The 17,735-nt window shown below is 44.0% G+C and overlaps 1 protein-coding gene across 1 annotated transcript in view; it reads right to left on the bottom strand.

Annotated features, from left to right (window-relative positions):
- Positions 1–14,730, bottom strand: part of IGF2BP3 (insulin like growth factor 2 mRNA binding protein 3) — a 152,002-nt gene extending 137,272 nt beyond the window's left edge. Inside the window, exons 1-2 of the mRNA XM_053553624.1 lie at positions 14,223–14,730; positions 12,844–12,904 (exon numbers count right to left, since the gene is read on the bottom strand). Of these exons, the coding sequence (XP_053409599.1) occupies positions 12,844–12,904; positions 14,223–14,397 (236 nt within the window). The 5' untranslated portion in view covers positions 14,398–14,730. The remainder of the gene's footprint in view (positions 1–12,843; positions 12,905–14,222) is intronic.
- Between the last annotated feature and the right edge of the window lie 3,005 nt (positions 14,731–17,735).

Genomic DNA, 17,735 nt, shown 5'->3' with positions numbered 1-17,735 from the left:
ATTCATGTGCCCTGGCTCCACCTGTCCCTTCTGCCTCTTCCAGCCTCACTGCACACAGTAGCCTCTGCTTGTCTTCACATCCCTCTCATCTATCCCTGGCTGGCTGTGTCAACACCCAGACTAAGCCTGCTGCCCCTCCTCTGTGGTTCTGGGGCATCCCACATACATCATGGGACATATTTACAACATCTCTTTACTTGCAGAGATTTTAACCCACCTTAATTTAGGTCATTGCCATAGCAAGCCACTATTACTATTGAAAATAAAGATGAGGCTGGGTGCAGTGGCTCATGCCTGTAATACTAGCACTCTGGGAGGCCGAGTTGGGCAAACTCCATGAGCTCAGAAGTTTGAGACCAGCCTGAGCCACAGCAAGACCTCATCTCTAAAAATAGCTGGGTGGGCAGTGCCCGTAGCAGACTGAGCTATGGACACCATCCACCCAGGGCAAAAAATAACTGGGCATTGTGGCAGGCACCTGTAGTCCCAGATACTTGGGAGGCTGAAGCAAGAGAATCACTTAAGCCCAGGAGTTTGAAGTTGCTATGAGCTGTGACACCATGGCACTCCTACAGAGGGCAACATAGTGAGATTCCATCTCAAAAAACAAAAGAAAAAAGAAAGATAACATCACCCAAAGATTTGGATAGAATAAAGTGAAAACCATTATACTCCATATTCTTTTCTTCAGGATGAGGGACTTATTTTTTCTTGCCCCTAAAACCTAGCATAGAATAAACCATGCACACGGGTGCTCAATCTATGCTGGTTAAACTATAAATTCATACAACTCAAAAAATAAAGAAATAGGTAAATGTGGAAACTAAAAACTTCAACCACATAGAACTCCCCAAAGAAAAAGCAAGAGCTTCTCCATTTTTGCAAAACCAGATGACTTTAAAAAAAAAAAAAAAGACATTTGGGTATCACTGGGGATCAATCCCTTCTTAAACAGTTTTACCACTCCCACAGATTCTCTTAACTAAGTTCATTATCTGCCCAGATAAGATGGTAAATAGAGCACCACCTTCATTTTGAAGCAGATTTTTTTTTTTTTTTTGAGAGACAGTCTCACTATGTCATCCTGGCATCACAGATCACAGCAACCTCAAACACTTGGGCTTAAGTGAGTCCCTTGCCTCAGCCTCCCAAGGGATCCCTTGGGATCACAGGCACCTGCCACAACACCCAGCTATGTTGTGATTACAGTTGGCCTAGGCTGGATTCAAACCCGCCAGCTCCAGTGTATGTGGCTGGCACCCTAGCCGCTGAGTGGAAGCTAATTCTTAAATTTCTTCTCAAAGTGTTGATTTTTGTAAAATTTCCACAAGAAACTATTGTGAAGTGGTTACAGTGGCTCACACCTATAATCCTAGGGCTCTGGGAAGACGAGGCAGGTAGATCCCTTGAGTTCAGGCATTCAAGACCAGTCTGAGCAAGAGTGAGACCTCCATCTCTACTAAAAATAGAAAAATTAGCTTAGTGTTGCAACAGGTGCCTATAGTCCCAGCTACTTCCGTGACTGAGTCAGGAGGATCACTTGAGCCCAGAAGTTTGAGGTTGCTGTGAGTTATGATGATGCCCCAGCACTCTAACCTAGCCTCTGTATCTTCACAAAAAAGGAGGGGAGGGGAGGGAGGGGGCAAGGAGGAGAGGAGAAAGGGGAGAGGAGGGCAAGGAGGGGAGGGGAGGGCAACGAGGGGAGGGTAAGGGGGGGAGGGAGGCGAAGGAGCAGGAGGAGGAAGAGAAGGAAGGAAGGAGGAGAGAAGGAAGGAAGGGAGAGAGGAGGAGGAGGAAAAAAGAAACTATGGGAGAGCATAAGTCCTAGGTATTTGAGGTGTAAAATTATCAGAACTATCCAGGTGGGGTGGCTCACACCTATAATCTCAGCACTTCAGGAGGTTGAGGTAAGAGGATCACTTGAGGCCAAGAGTTCTAAACCATACTGGACAAGAGCAAGACCCCATCTCCATACACACACACACACAAAAAAAAAAAAAAAAAAATAGAAAAATTAACAATCAGGTGGCATATACCTATATTCCTACTCAGGAGATTGAGGGAGAATCACTTGAACCCAGGAGTTCAAGGCTTCAGCAAGCTATGATAATGCCACTGCACTGTAATCCAGGCAATAGAGACCCTGACTCAAAACAAAAAACCAGAACCTAAGTTTTATAGCTTTTTACTTAATTTTTATATACAAAAGGCACAAATGAAACCAAAGACGAGAATTATACAACATCTATGGCAGAAGAGTAAGTCTGTTTCTAGAATTAGTTTCTAGTTCTCCATGCTTAAAGAGACTTTTTTTTTTTTTTTTTTTTTGAGACAGAGTCTCACTTTGTCACTCTCAGTAGAATGTGGTGGCGTCAGAGCTCACAGCAACCTCAAACTCTTGGGCTTAAGCGATTCTCTTGCCTCAGCCTCCCAAGTAGCTGGGACTACAGGCGCCCGCCATATGCCCAGCTATTTTTCTGTTGCAGTTGTCATTGTTGCTTAGCTGGCCTGAGCTGGGTTCGAACCTGCCAGCCTCAGCATTTGTGGCTGGCACAGTAACCAATGTGCTACCAGTGCAGAGCCCCGGCCAATTTCTTAACCAAACAGTCTCACAGTACACTTCATGTGCTCTTTGTTATCAATTATGACTAACCATGTCAACATAAAAAATGTAGTGCATTTTTTAAGAGTACTTCCAAATTTAAATATGTATACTTTCTGAGATTGCAATTCAGAATTTAAGAATTTACATTATAAAAATTCCCAGTCCAGGATCTGATGACATATACATAAATATGCTTGACTAAAATCACTATGGAAAGGATGGTTAAATTATCACATGGCCATGCTGAACAACAAAGCTGTCAGTTACAAAAGAGAAATGTTTGTACCTACACATAAGATTCTTTAGGATAAATTTAGAAAAAGCAAAAATTATAAACAATATGATTGGATTAAAAAAATGTTTGGAAACGTGCATAAAAGAACTCCTGGAAGATAATATAACAAAGTAACTAGTGGTAAGCCCTGGGAAGTACATGGAGATAGTAAGAATTGAAAAGCAACTATTTTTCATATTTTGCTTTATATGTTTTAAATTAATTTGAATGTACATGTGTGTAAAAATTATCTACTTAATATTTATATGCTCCAGTGTGCTCTTTTCCTTAAGGGAAAAGATTATATATGCTCATTATGGAGGGAAAAAAAAGAAAAAAAAAAAAAAGAACACCCCATCCACAGGTTTCTACTTACATGAGTCCACATCCCAAAGCAGAACAAAGACCTTCCATATTTCTGTTATCACCACCAAATCTAATCTACATCCATCCAGCTTTCACATCTGAAGCTCAAGGAGAAAACTACAACAGCTACCACTGGAAAGACCACTGGTGATACTGCACTGATGTTTTACATACATTATCTTACAGAATTTAACCTCCCCAAGATCTAATTTCCTTACCTTCAAACTACATCATGCATTTAGTAAGAGCAGCCGAGAATCAAACCCTGATCTAAGACTTCATATCCTAACCTTCTGACTATAACCATTCAGTTCAACATGGACACTTGAGTTAAGCAACAGAGCTCCTAACAAAGAGGTTTCAGCACAATTCCTCCCTCCTACTCCCCTGATCCTTAGTAATATCCCAAGTTAAAAACACTTTCTTCTGTAAGCCAGGGTCCTACCAAAATGAGTAACAAGCTAGGACAAATGGATACCTCTACCTCTTTTGCAATCTAAAACACACCCCAACAAGTTACAATCACCCTGGAGAGTCAAAATTGTAACATCTACCTCTCCACGCCCTCCCTCCCACCTTCTATCTTCCTAGGTAGGCCCTTTCTACTTCCCCTCATTTATATGAGGATGAAGCTGCTAAAAATATGTATTAAGGCAAAAAAGTCTCATTTTCTGCTTAAATCAGGATGTCCAAATGTTTTTATTTTATAACAAGCACTGTATTCCAGACTACCTGTGTTCCTGTCTTTTTCCTAAAGGAAAGCATGGGAGAAAAAAAACAAAAAAAGTCAATCCTTCAAAGAAGCCAAACAAGATTACTGTACTTAGAGAAGGCAAGAAATAAGACATTTCTGTTCGGACTTGCCACTGCAAACACAATGGGGTTGTCCTGTACTTTGAGGATTTGCACGACGTAGAGGCAGGAATTAAGGCAGGCAGGGTAACACCCAGAAAATGGGCTCCACTGACTGAGGGTCTCAGCCAGGTCCTTCACTCAGGGCCTTATGGATAAAACTTTGGTAAAGCACCCAAAACCACTTCAGAATCTATTGGGTTGGCAGTGCCTGTGGCTCAGAGTAGGGCGCCAGCCCCATATGCTGGAGGTGGCAGGTTCAAACCCAGGCCCAGCCAAAAAATGCCAAAAAAAAACAATCTATTGGGTTATCTCATTTTATTAGTTTTCCTTTCCAAAAATAGGTTTTTAAACGTTTGAAATTAGTACTCTATTGACCAAAGGTCCTTCACAGACAGAAAAAAGTATTGAAAGGAATTATTCAGACCAAATCCTCTACCTAACATATCACCTGGTTTTGACAATTATTGTGACTGAATACAGGATGCTACTTTATCAAAGACCAGATTTTTAAATATGCAAAAATGAGAGAATTTAGGTACTTCCCAAAGATTTCTTTTTTTTCTTTGCAGCTTTTGGCCAGGGCTGGGCCTGAACCCGCCACCTCTGGCACATGGGGCCAGTGCCCTACCTCTCTGAGCCACAGGCACTGCCCCCAAAGATTTCTTGTAGCAAAAGTTCTGTGAATAAGGGCTGAGTGTGGTGGCTCATACCTGTAATCCCAGCACTCTGGGAGGCCAATGCGGGTATACATTGTTTGTGCTCAGGAGTTCAAGACCAACCCAAGGAAGAGCAAGACCCCATCTCTAAAAATATCCAGGCATTGTGTCTGGCGCCTGTAATCCCAGCTACTAGGGAAGCTGAGGTAAGAAGATTGCTCAAGCCCAAGAGTTTGAAGTTGCTGTGAGCCATGACGCCACAAGCACTCTTCCCAGGGTGACAAAATGAGACCATCTCAGGAAAAAAAAAAAAAGTTTGGTGAATAAAATGAAATGCTCAATTTACACTAGCATCCTAAGATAAAATGATTAAAGTATTTTAAACCCAGCCCATGATATCCATAAACATTTAGCCAATAGTTTCAATCTCTGCTTGTTAAATCAAGCATTTAGACCACCAGACAGAAGCACTGATCTTGGTCTACACGGCAGCTTCAGAGAATTTCCCAAATATATCTTTTTTTTTTTTTGTAGAGACAGAGTCTCACTTTATGGCCCTCGGTAGAGTGCCGTGGCCTCACACAGCTCACAGCAACCTCCAACTCTTGGGCTTAAGGCGATTCTCTTGCCTCAGCCTCCCGAGTAGCTGGGACTACAGGCACCCGCCACAACGCCCGGCTATTTTTTGGTTGCAGTTTGGCCGGGGCCGGGTTTGAACCTGCCACCCTCGGTATATGGGGTCGGCGCCTTACTGACTGAGCCACAGGCGCCGCCCCCAAATATATCTTAATAAAAAAGCAGAATGAGTTGTCTATAATATAAAAGTGCGATCCTAGTTATCAGAAATGCTAAAATCTAAGGCCAGGCTCATGCCTATAATTCTAGCACTGTGGGAGATCAAGGTGAGCAGACTGCTTGAGCTCACTGGTTTGAGACCAGCCAGAGCAATAGTTGAGACTCCGTCTCTAAAAAATTGCTGGGCATTGTGGCAGGTGTCTATCGTCCCAGCTACTCAGGAGGCTGAGGCAAGAGGATCGCTTGAGCCCAAGAGTTTAATGTTGTTGTGAGCTATGACACCTTGGCACTCTACCAAGGGTGACATAATGAAACTCTGCCAAAAAAAAAAAAAGCTCCAAGAATAAGTCAGTTTTTATGAGATATCACAAACAAGTCTTGTCCATTGTGCAAGAGTATCTATTAAAGTTAGAGAAGACTCTTCCATCTTCTAAGAGATACACTCCAATGTTTCTAGAAAATAAAATTAATCAAGATCCTTAAAAATGAATTCTGAAAGGAAGGGGGGTATTCCAGGTTGCTCCAAAAATTGTAAAACATTCTCCATCTATTTATAGGAGGGCCAGAAGGCTGAGATTCAATCCCATCCCCACTCAATCATCCATCCGTCTGAATCAGCAGCTCTCAGTGGTCTTCCACATAGCTGATTACACCCTCCTTCTCCATAGGCTTTCTTCACTTACCTTCCACAGACAGCTCACTCTGCTTGTGTTCTTCTCCCTTATCTCCTCTCACCCTCCTTAGCTGGTCTCTCCTTTCTCCCAGAGGCCTAGGTTCCATTGCTTTGTGATCTTGCCCAATTTCACAGTTTCAAACCACCCCAGTGGCTGACTACACAGACAGTCACTACAAACTAAGGAAGCCCCTAATTTTCACCTTTATGTCCCATTTTCCCTTAAGCTCCAGATTGATATCCCCAACTGCCTATTCATTTACATTTCTAGTAAGTATCAGAAACATGATACACCAAAAGCAAAGCTCCAAATTTCCACCCAAGAATCTGTTCCTCCCCAATACTCTCCATTTCGATAAATGGCACCAACATCCACTTGATTGTTTTAGCCAAAAAAACTTGTCATTCCTGACTCTTCTCATACTACTTATCTAAATCCATCAACAAATCCTGCTGGTTATTCCTCATGGCTATATAGAGAACAGCCATTACTTGTTATCTGCAAAGCTCTTATAGGATATTACAACCAAGGCTAGCTCTCCCTTTCTGATACTAAATGCAATTTTCAGATATACTCTGTTCAAAGCATTTTTAAGCCACTACTCCTTTCCTCCTCCAATTGGTGGAAGATAATCTACAGAGCCATCAAGTCCTCCGTCTGGGTACCTGCATGTCACTCTACCATCCAGAGATGGTCTATCTCCATATTCCCCTTGAATCTAGGCTCGCCTAATGACTTGCCTTGACCAATCAACTAGGACAGAACTAACAATGGGCCAATTCTGAGTCTAGCCTTTAAGGGGACAGGCAGCTTCCACTCTTACTTGGTATAGTCAGTCACTGTGCTATGAAAAAGCTCAGGCAGGCGGCACCTGTGGCTCAAAGGAGTAGGGCGCCGGCCCCATATACCAGAAGGTGAAGGGTTCAAACCCAGCCCGGGCCAAAAACTGTAAAAAAAAAAAAAAAAAAAAAAAAAAAAAAAAAAAACTCAGGCTACTTTTGAATGATAAGATACTATGTGAAGAAAGGTCATAAGAACCACCACCAAGAGATCGGTTTTAAGAGTGAAGCCCCATTGGTCCTGTTAGCCTAGCTTAGTAAATAACCCAAATGACACCACGTGGAACAGAACCAACCTCCTATCAGACCCATAGGATTCATTAAGAAGGACTTGTAGATCTGGGGTGGTTTGTTAGGCAGCAGCGGGTAACTGAAATACCATGATCACAACAGGATCAACTCCCCAAACAACTAAGTAATAATGACAGATATACAAAGTATTTACACCTTTTTCAGCTTATATTTCTACTAAGTTCTTCAAAGAGTACTTCTACAATAATTTCAAACTATTTTCTAATCAAGTTAAATAGTCTCGGGATAATTCCCTAAAATGTGTACAGTTTATATACTACATATTCCCCTTCAGGGCAATAAAATTCACATATTATATCAATATTTATAACTGTGTTTATTTACCAGTACTGAACACTTGCCAAATAGCAATTTCAGACCATGATAAATTACACCCTCAATTTTAACAGAGCACTCAAAACTGCTTGCCACCATCCTTCAAGCAAAATCCTGGCGGTGCATGCCAATTTGCAACATCAGATTATGGAGCAACATCCTAACTAAGAATGCCAATCCTACCCCTTGGACATTGCTCCCACACTGCCACCTCCTGTCTTATGACTCTGAAAGCTTGAATCAGAGGCAACAGACAATAAAGGAAACTCAGCTAAGAATAGCACAGCTCACCATCTCGTCTTTCCTTCCTCCCAGACCAAACCAACTGCCAAAGTTATTGAATGGATAATTCATACCTTTCAAAAATTAGTTACTGCTAGAAAAGTTACTGCCTGCATACTGCTAAAGACAATTACAACGAAGTCATTTCAAATATACTAAGGTGGTTCAACAGCTTCACTGTAATACAAAATTTTAATCTTACAACACATTAACTGAAGCAGGGGACACGAAAGGGTTTCAGAGCACAGCAAAGATCATTTCCTTCTTGCTGAGAGAGGTACACAGGCCAAAGCAGTAGATCTGCTGCACTACAGAAAATTCAAGTCAAGTTTCTTACAAGGAAAACCCCATCTCTGTAATTCAAAAATATTTTGAACCCTTAACTAATCACCAGTTTATTCCAAGCAGAATGGTAAAAATATCAGAACAAAATATATGCCACTTGTAGTTTACTTATAATGGCATTTAGCCTGGAACAGAGAATGTAAGTGATCACACAAAGCAAAAGGAACGCCAGAAACAGAAGCCAAGATCCCAATCCCCCCTGGCTCCAGGCACATGTCATGTTCCCATAACATCTTCCTCTGAATTACTGTGGACATCCACACAGTAGAAGCTACTTAACATTCATTTTTTTAACACTGTGTTAAAACCAAAGAGATCTTTCAAACTGTTTTGAGAAAATATGAGGCCAAGAAAAAAAAAAAAATCTCTCCAGCTACAACCACTGAAGCGGTCTCACACATTGACCTTAAACTGAGCACTCCAAGAAGACAACCCTTCTTATAATCTTTTACCAACCAATAAAGTTTCCTAACACTCAGAACCTCAAGTCCCTGCATGTGTGAGAAACTTCCCCAATTCACAAGATTCACCAGTACCACACTGATAAGGGGTAGCATCCCTATTCATACCTGTGTCCATCCTGTGTTTAAATGTTCCAAATTAAAAACAGCTCTTTTTGTCTAAGACTCTGAAGTCAGTCTCACTATGTGGGATCACATGCTTTAGTGAACAGGCTCATGGCATGATACTATTCTATAACAGCTATTAGATTTTACACTGTGCAGCACTAGATTTTATGTAGCCACTGAAAGTATGATATATTTAAAACTCATGACTTTTCTAATACTATATCCAGTTTACATGTTAAATACAAGATTCCAACATGGAACTAAGCTGTTCACTTATTTTAGAGACAAGGTCTTCCTTTGCTGGCCTGCCTGGAGCACAGTGAGTGACCTGATCATAGCTCACTGCAGCCTCAAACTCCTGGGCTCAAGCATAACCTTCTGAGAAGCTGGCATTATAGGCAAGCACCACCACACTGAGCTTATATTTTTAAGGAAACAAAAAAGAAGGACATCAGTTACATTTAATCCTAATTAATGCTAACAGGTAAATCATGAGGAAGTTTAATAAAAAATGGTTAAGCAGGGCCAGGCACAGCGTAATCCCACCTGTAATCCTAGCACTCTTGGAGGCTGAGGCGGGTGGATTGCCTGAGCTCAGGAGTTCAAGACCAGCCTGAGAAAGAGCAAGACCCCCATCTCTACTAGAAATAGGAAAACTAGCTGAGCATCATGGCAAGGCACCTGTAATCCCAGCTACTTGAGAGGATGAGGCAAGAGAATTGGAGCCTAAGATTGCTGTGAGCTATGATGTCATAGCACTCTACCCAGGGTGATGGAGACTGTCTCAAATATATATATATAGTTATGCAATAAAAAATATAAAGTTATTTCCGTAATTCAAAAAAGTCAGGGAAATTGCACTAAAATCACCATCCTCTTAGTTCCCTATGGTGAGCAACTTTTCTGTTCCTTCTCCCATGCCCAACAGCCCATGACAAAAAAAGGACATCAATACTATTTACATAATCACATAGGGGCACAAACAAGGCCCCAAACAAGATACCAGCAGCTCTTCCAACCAAACCCACCTAAGTCGTCAAAGTGTAACTATGTTCACACCCACACTTAACCCCAAGGGGGAAAATGTTAAACCTATACTTCAGTGGCTCTCAACCTTCCTAATGCTGCGGCCCTTATACAGTTCCCAGGTTGAGAACCGCTGCTATACCTCAAAGTCATCAAGTCTTCATATGCTTTATCTTTGATATTTAAAATAGAAAGTACACTATTACAGATATCCAGTGCAATCGTCTCTCCATCCCAGCTGCAGGGGACCTCGAGGTCTGTGAAGTACTGCTAGTCTTCCCCCAACTGAGGGGTATCTGAATGCAGAAAAGCCACATTCCTTCCACATTCCCAGGAGACTTCAGTAATCAGAAGCTTAGCTAGGTCTGAACCAAACTCAACAATGCCCCTTCCTGAAAGGATCCCCACCCAGCTTCACTCAAAGCCACAGCTAGACCAGCTTGCCAATCGCCTCCTGGGCCTGCTCTCCAGTTTAGTTATTGCAAGCCCATTCATCCATCTCAGCCTGCTACCATAGCATTCTCCAGCACCAGGTTCCCAGCATGCCCTGCACAGCAGGTATAAAGGTCATTGCTGCACATGTGGGTGTGCCTGCCTCAGATGCCTGCCTGATAACGGGATGGAATGAAATGACTGCTAAGCAGAAAGAACTCTACCCTGAAGTCCAGCAGACTCACTTGTCAAGGATTAAGCTGCAGCACTAAACTCCCTATTGTAGCAACCCCCACAGACACCACCTCCTAATACTCCCATAGTTGCTGGGCATGTGGTCACCAGGATGCCTTCTCTGCCCTCTCCCAGAGCCTATGCAGATGGAACAGTCCAGATAAAGAAAACTGCATCACAGCTCCAAGTTTCAATTAAAACAATTTTAATATAGATTTCCAGTAATTTCCCCAGGCAAAAAAAGCTCTGCTTTAAGATATTTTAACACAAGCAAGAGACTTACCTGAATGTTCTAATCAAATCAGTACAAAATTATCTCCAGTGTTCTCACCTCTGTTTGCCAGTAAGATGGTACTATATCATTTAAAATCCAAAGCATTTTAATGCCAGTGAAAATGAGCTTGAAAATTTAATCTACATTGTTAATAAAGCTTCCATTGATAAATACTTGCTGCCACCAGTAACATTTTACCTTTGTGCTTTCCTAAAGAGGAACTCCTGTTCATTATAAAATAACAAGTAACTAAGTATGTTGTTAGGCTGAGTAAAAGCCTTTAAGAATAAAACAGGCGATTGTTATCAGGTAATATTTTAAATTTAATTTCTTACACATTGGGAGAAATTCACACCAGCTTGGAAAGGAGAAGCAGGAGGGTAAGGCAAAGTAACCTGTGTTTACATGTAGGTCAATGAATTGCATCTGAAAAACTCAAAACATTTAATGTTTAAACTTGGAAACTTTCAAATGGTGAAATACCAGTCCTTCAAACAACCATTATTTTTTATTCAACATTTTAAGAAAATTAAGACACACCGGCCAAATATGAAACCAATTAAAATTGCCAGAATGTGCTCACATTCTTTCCCTAGGTAACGAAACTATGCCTTTAAACTTTTAAAGGAGCTATGACTTCTCCCTCCGTTTTTTAATTCCTGCTAAACTAAACTCAATGTAGGTATTTTTCAACATGTGTTCTATTACTTCAGAAACTTTTAAAATAGAATTGCATTCTATACGAAATAATTTGACCACTACCAAAATTCCTAACTAGAATTATATTCAATCACTTGAATCTCTTTTCAATTATCCTAATGAGATTTAAGTATATGGACAAGAGAAATACACAAAAATCCAAACTAGCTCGTTCTTAAATTTTGTTTTTAAACAAAATTTGTGAAAATGCTTTACCCAGGAGAGAACTCAATCTAGAAACAGGCACACAGATCACTGTGTAGCCATCTCTCCTACACAGCACCAGAAAAAGGCACAGCAAACCCCTCCAGCAGGCATTCTCATCAATACCTAACCAGATACACGCAGCCCTGGTTTAAATTAACTTGAGCTTATTGTTCGGCTCAGGTTGGGAATAGGGGGATGGGAGAGGGACAGGCAGAAATCCTAACCCAATCTCGCAAACTGAGAAAAGGCTCAGGCCAACCCCAGCGCCACTGGGAGGGCACAGCGCCTTTCCAGTTAGTTACAGAACCGGAATCTGGCCTGCTCTAGAGAGAGGGGCTATATCTCCAAAATACTTAAGAGACCAAAACAGTCTGCAAACGTTCTATAAAGTGACACGCTACACATGCTCTCGGAGAAGAGAAATCCCCCTGCTTCAGTAGCACAAATCTTGCAAACAAAAATATACCCTAAAAGGAGAGGACCAAACAAAGGCCAGGACTACAGAAATCTATATAGCTTAGAAGTGACCAAAAGGTATTTCTGGGCTAGAAAAGCCCAGGCTTTCACTCACGTGTTCCAATTCCCGCCGGCGAGGAAACAGGGGAAAGGCAAATTCCTGTCTTCTCAGAGGCGCCCAAGGCCTCCCAACTCCGGACAGAGAACCAAAGGCGCGCCAGCCACGCGCGTGTCCGCGGCCGCTTCCGGCTACCCTGTACCTACAGGTGTGGGGGAAATCTGCCCTTGCTCCTTAAGTCCTGCAAGACTCTCCAAGTCTCCCCGTTGAGACTTTTGATTTCGATTTCTATATGCAATTTGACTGGCACAAAGTACTTAGCCGTGAGCTTCCTTGAAAGTTTTTGATAATCAACAATAATCGAGCTCTGGGGGCCATAGAATTGCCCCCTATTCCCAGCATCAACAACACACAGCCCTGCCACAAACTTAAAAGGAAGGGAAGAAAAATCGCCAAGCCATACAGCAGCCTAATAAGCCTAAGGAGGACAAGAAGTTGTTTTCAGCTGAGTCTTTCCTCCCAATAATCGAGTGGGAAGAGAATCGGTGAAAACAGAATAAATAAGCTCACCTTTGCCTTTTGGGGACCGAGTGCTCAACTTCTATGGGTTTCCCGTGCAGTTCTATTTTACCTGCGGACACACAATAAGTAAGAGAAGGTCGGCCTGGTTCAGCGGCTCCCCCCACCCTAAGGACAAGCACTGCCTAAGTGGCGACACAAATGGCCTCCTGAGACCCCGATGGCCCCCAAGGCCAGGACGCGGCTCAAGGCCGTTAGAGAAGCCGACCCGCTCGACTAGGGGTGGGGTTTTAACTTAGAGATGGTTGGGAAAAAGGATCAATTGGCGGGCCCACTACTTGACTAACACTTTAGTCCCCAGGCCTCTCCCGCCCACCTCGGGGGAGGGTCACCCAACTCCTTAAGGCCCACCAGAGGGACGCGGCCCCTCTTCTCATCTCCCTGGACACTCCCCTAACAGGACAAACTCGGGGGAGAGGGCGCCCCGGCCCTTCTCTCTGCTTGAGCCCAGACCGGCAGAGAACACTAGGCGGTGGAGTTGGGGAAGATAGGGAGTGGCGGGAAAGGGCCAGGGACAACAGGGAGCCGAAGGACGAGTGAATGGCCAGAGGTGTGTGTAGATCAACACAGACTGAACCAGGAGCAAAGGACGGCGAGGCTCCCGCACCGGGTCGGAGTTGATGACAGGGGCAGCCAAAAGGCAAGGGGCTCCCCAGAGAAACCCCAGCGCAGCCTTCTCCTCGGGCGTTCTGCCCCGCCAGGCAAGGTCCTCCGTCTCGGAGGAGCCACCCCGGAGGCCGCAGCCCCGCGCCGGGGCCCAGCGCCGTGGCGGCGACCCTCTTCCAGGCGACAAGCCGCTGCCCGAGCCCACCTGCCCCTTTTCGTTCGTCGGACCAGGAGAGGTGAAATGTGGGAAACCGATGCACTCGCTCCCCTCCCGCAGGGTGGAGAGGAAGCGCGAGGCCGCCTGCGCTAGGCACCAGCGCTCGGCCTCACTCAGCAGCCGGGTCGAGGCCACTTTCCATTCTCCATGGCCGCGGGGAGGGCAGCGGAACCAGAGCCGTAAATAACGACCAGAGGAAAGCAGAAAGGAAGGAGAACAAGCAGACGTTCAAGCTCGGCCCCGCGTGCTGGGGCCCGAAGCAGGCGCCTGGGCCCGGGTGGGGCGCCGGGGAAGCGCGCCTCCCCCAGCCCCGCGCCCCTCCGAGCCGGCGCCCCGGCAGTCTTGACAGCGCGGCCGGGGCACGGGGCCTCGGACCCAGTGGGCGCCGAAGCTGAGGAAAGCCCCCGGCCCCACGCGTGTGCGCGCTCGGGCCTCACCCCCGCTCCCTGCCCGCGCCGGGCCTGGGGCGGCGGAGCCGCCCCGGTGGGCCCCGGCCGGCGGCGCGGGGTTGGGACGAAAGCCGGAGCGGGGCCAGGCCAGGGCCCACCTGAAAGCGCCTCGATGGCCTTGAGGGCCCAGCTCTCGTCCGGGCAGTCCACGAACGCGTAGCCCGTCTTCACCAAGAAGGGTCCCGACACTGGGATTTTGGCGTCCTTGAAGATACTTTCTAGGTCCGAGGGGGCGGCGTTCTCGCTGAGGTTTCCGATATACAGTTTGTTCATCGTGCAGACTGGTTGTTTAAAAAAATTAATGAGAAAAAAGAAAAATTAAAACCACCCAAAGAGATGGACGGATCCAGGCGGGTTTTGTTCCCCTCGTCTTCTAGCCTTTAAAATACACAAACACAGTAAGGACCAAGTACTAGAACGAAGAGTGAAAAATCAGATCCGAGGACTCCTGTTCTTCCTTTTCTAGACATAAAAAAAGAAAGAAAGAAAGCCTAGCTATAACCCAAAAGCATCAAAACGAGTCTTCCTAACTCTGAGGAGGAGGCGGGTTTAGCAAGAGAAAGGAGGAGGAGGGAAAAAAACTACTTTTTGTCTCTTCCTCTCCAACCTCTTTGGCATCGGCCAGCCGACTGTGAAAATATCACACTACGAGAGGCAGGCGCCGCCTCCCCATAAAAAACCCAGAAGGGTGACTGGCAGGAGGGAGGGGAGGGGGGAGGAGGGAAGAAGGCGCAGGGGGCGGAAAAAATCCGCTCCGAGTGTCCGGCTTTTTGAATGAGCCACGTGCTCAAACTACAAATCAACGTCTCACGTGAGAAATCCCAGCGCCTCAATTAGAGTGGGTTTTGGAAGGGAAAAAAAAAAAAAAAAAGAACGAGAGGAAGAGGGGGAGGGGAAACGAGATTGGGCGAGGGACCCTGAAAAGGGGGAGGAGGAAGGGAAAAAACGCTAAAGAAGCCGCCGCCCGGGCGCCGAGGGGAGCTCATTGTCACCACACGAGTTTAGAAAGGGTTATCTGGTCAGGGCCGATCCAGGGAGCGAGGGTTGGAATACTGGGTTGTTTTGTGGGGTTTTTTTTCCCGGATGAGGAAAGGGGTGGGGTTGCTAACTAGGCAATTCCTCAGCTATAGCTACCGTAGTTTTAATCATTCAATTTTTTAACAAAACCAAAGAGTCATAATCCCGAACTCGACTGGTGGCTTTAAAGACTGGAGAAGCGTAACCCTAGCAAAGCCGCGAGCACGTTTCCAAGACTGGCAAGGACGGAAACACAGCCGGGGTGGGGGCGGGACGGGCGGGTGGACTCGCCCCACCCAGTGCACCCTAGTCGGTCCCGGGGCACCGCAAAAGTGGGACGGCCCCGACTCTGCGCGGTGGGGGGATGGGCGCTCGCAGCGTCATGGGCGGGTGTCTGGGCGACACCTCCTCCGCCTCTGCCTGTGCTGGCGGTGGCTCTCCGCTTCGCGTTTGCCATTGGTTGCGCGATTCAGAAAAGGCTCCGGGATAAATGAGGCCGGGGGCGGGCTAGGCCACCGGTGGGGGAAGGGAGCGCCGGGGCGGAGGTTTGTGCCTTGGGGATGGGGTCGTCAGGGAACTGGGCGGCTGGAGGGGAGAAGTCAAAGTGGGAAAAGTCGGTATTTAAAGGGAAACCTTCCTTTTCTGTAGTTTCTAGAGCGGAAAGAGTGGCGCAGGCTGGTACTTTTATTTAAATAATTTTAGTTGGAGAACTTGGGACTTTTAAACAGGAAGACCTCTCTGCATTACCCATAGGTGGTATTCGCACGTTAAATATTGTTTGAGTTTTTCTGCCCGCTTTTGGCCTCGAGAGCCATTCACGATTGTCCCTATATGTAACTAGTACAATGGTGGGTGTAGGGGAGAGGATCTGGGCCCAGTGGAGCCTTTGTGGACCAACAAAATGTGAACCGGAGAGGAAGAATACGGAAACGAAGGCAGTGCTGGGTATCTTGTGGAAATCTCCAAGGGTCGTTTAATGATTGTGTATTCTCGAAGGGTTCTTTTGCTTCAGATACTTGTGGTATACTTTTTAACAGGTACTCTATGAAAAAGACATAAAATGCTAATTTTTAAAAAGTGAAAGAAATTTTATATTACATGAAAATATGTAAACATGATTCTTTAATGATGAAGTACGCTTACTGGTAGAAAAAAAGTATTGTGAATAGAGAAAATATTGTGATTTACGCTGGAAACATCTTCAATCATTAAGTGATGTAGTTTGTTTCTTTGTCAAAGCATTTGTAGCACTTAAAAGTGTACTTTCCAATTAAAAGATGAATGGCAATTTGTTTTTAAAGCATGGAATTACTGCATGATATAAAGACTATTTACATTTTGTCTTTTACAAACAACAAAGTTTGTGTTTTTTTTGTGCTAAGTAACTGGAAGGTGTCAGATCATTTAAAATGCAACTGTTTTAACAGGTTTTTCTTTCCTACTAAGCAAATTCAGCCCTTTAAACATAAACACACTTTCACAATAATTTTATTCACGTTTAATTTAATAATGCTTTTCCTTTATGAGAGGGAAAAAATGTGTCCCTGTATAATAATGTTTAGAACTATAGTATAAGCTCAATATTGAAAGAATAGCTTACTGGTGAAATTTATCTGTAACTGTATGCTTAGGTTTGACTTTTAAGAAGAGCTTACTTTTTTCATTTTTATTTTAAACAGCACCTTGATCAGAATAAGAAAAAATAGTTATTCTACAGTATGTACAATGTAAATATTTTTAAATTATTTTTAAAATAATTTATTTAAACATACCTGTTGCATGGGATAAAAAAGCATGTGAAGAAATACTGTTTTTCATTCATTTAGTAAAGTTTACTCTTCTTAATACCACTGTAAATGTTGAGGTCTGTTGATTATTTAACTCTCATTAATTTTTCTTAAGAACAAATTCTATATGTTCAGCTTGCTTCCAAAGTCAGTTGAACGGTGGCTTCTGGATGGCTGTATTTGCTCTTAATAAAACTGAGACCTAAGTAGAATATCTACTTCTAAAGCATGAGATAAATTGTTTATTTTTCATTAAATACTACCCCATGGTTGTCTGTCATTATCAAACAAACCTAACAGCTGGAATTTAAAACAAGTGTGTGCTATTTTGAAGAAATATGTTCCTGGGACTTTTGTGAACTTAATCTGTGTATTATTCTAACAAACTGGATACTCCATGTAGGACCTTAAAAACATACACTGGTAATGTAAGCTCAGACATCAGAAAGGGAGGTGAACACCATCCACTCCACTTTCCATCTTCCAGTCTTTCCAGGAATAACTATATCCTCAATGGCTGAGTAAAAAGATCATGGATAGCTGTTTTTTACTTCAAGTGAAGAAATACTTTTGGTGAATTTTTAATAATGAACATAAAGTCAATCTAACTTCCAGTTTTTTAATGAATCTCATGCATATTAACTGTTTAAGGGCTACTCTAGGTTCCTCCTTAAGCAGTTGTAGCTCCCCCTAATTAATGTCATTTCCACCAAGAAACAACTCCCACCCAAGGTATCTGGTGGCGGATGAGGCTGAATCTTTTACAACTGCAGTCTGTTTACTCTTTGGACAGCTGCACCTCCTCCT

The sequence above is a fragment of the Nycticebus coucang genome, chromosome 11 (assembly GCF_027406575.1).
Source record: "Nycticebus coucang isolate mNycCou1 chromosome 11, mNycCou1.pri, whole genome shotgun sequence".
NCBI lineage: Eukaryota > Metazoa > Chordata > Mammalia > Primates > Lorisidae > Nycticebus > Nycticebus coucang.
Note: the sequence above shows the minus strand (reverse complement) of the source record. Positions and strands in the feature narration are given on the sequence as shown.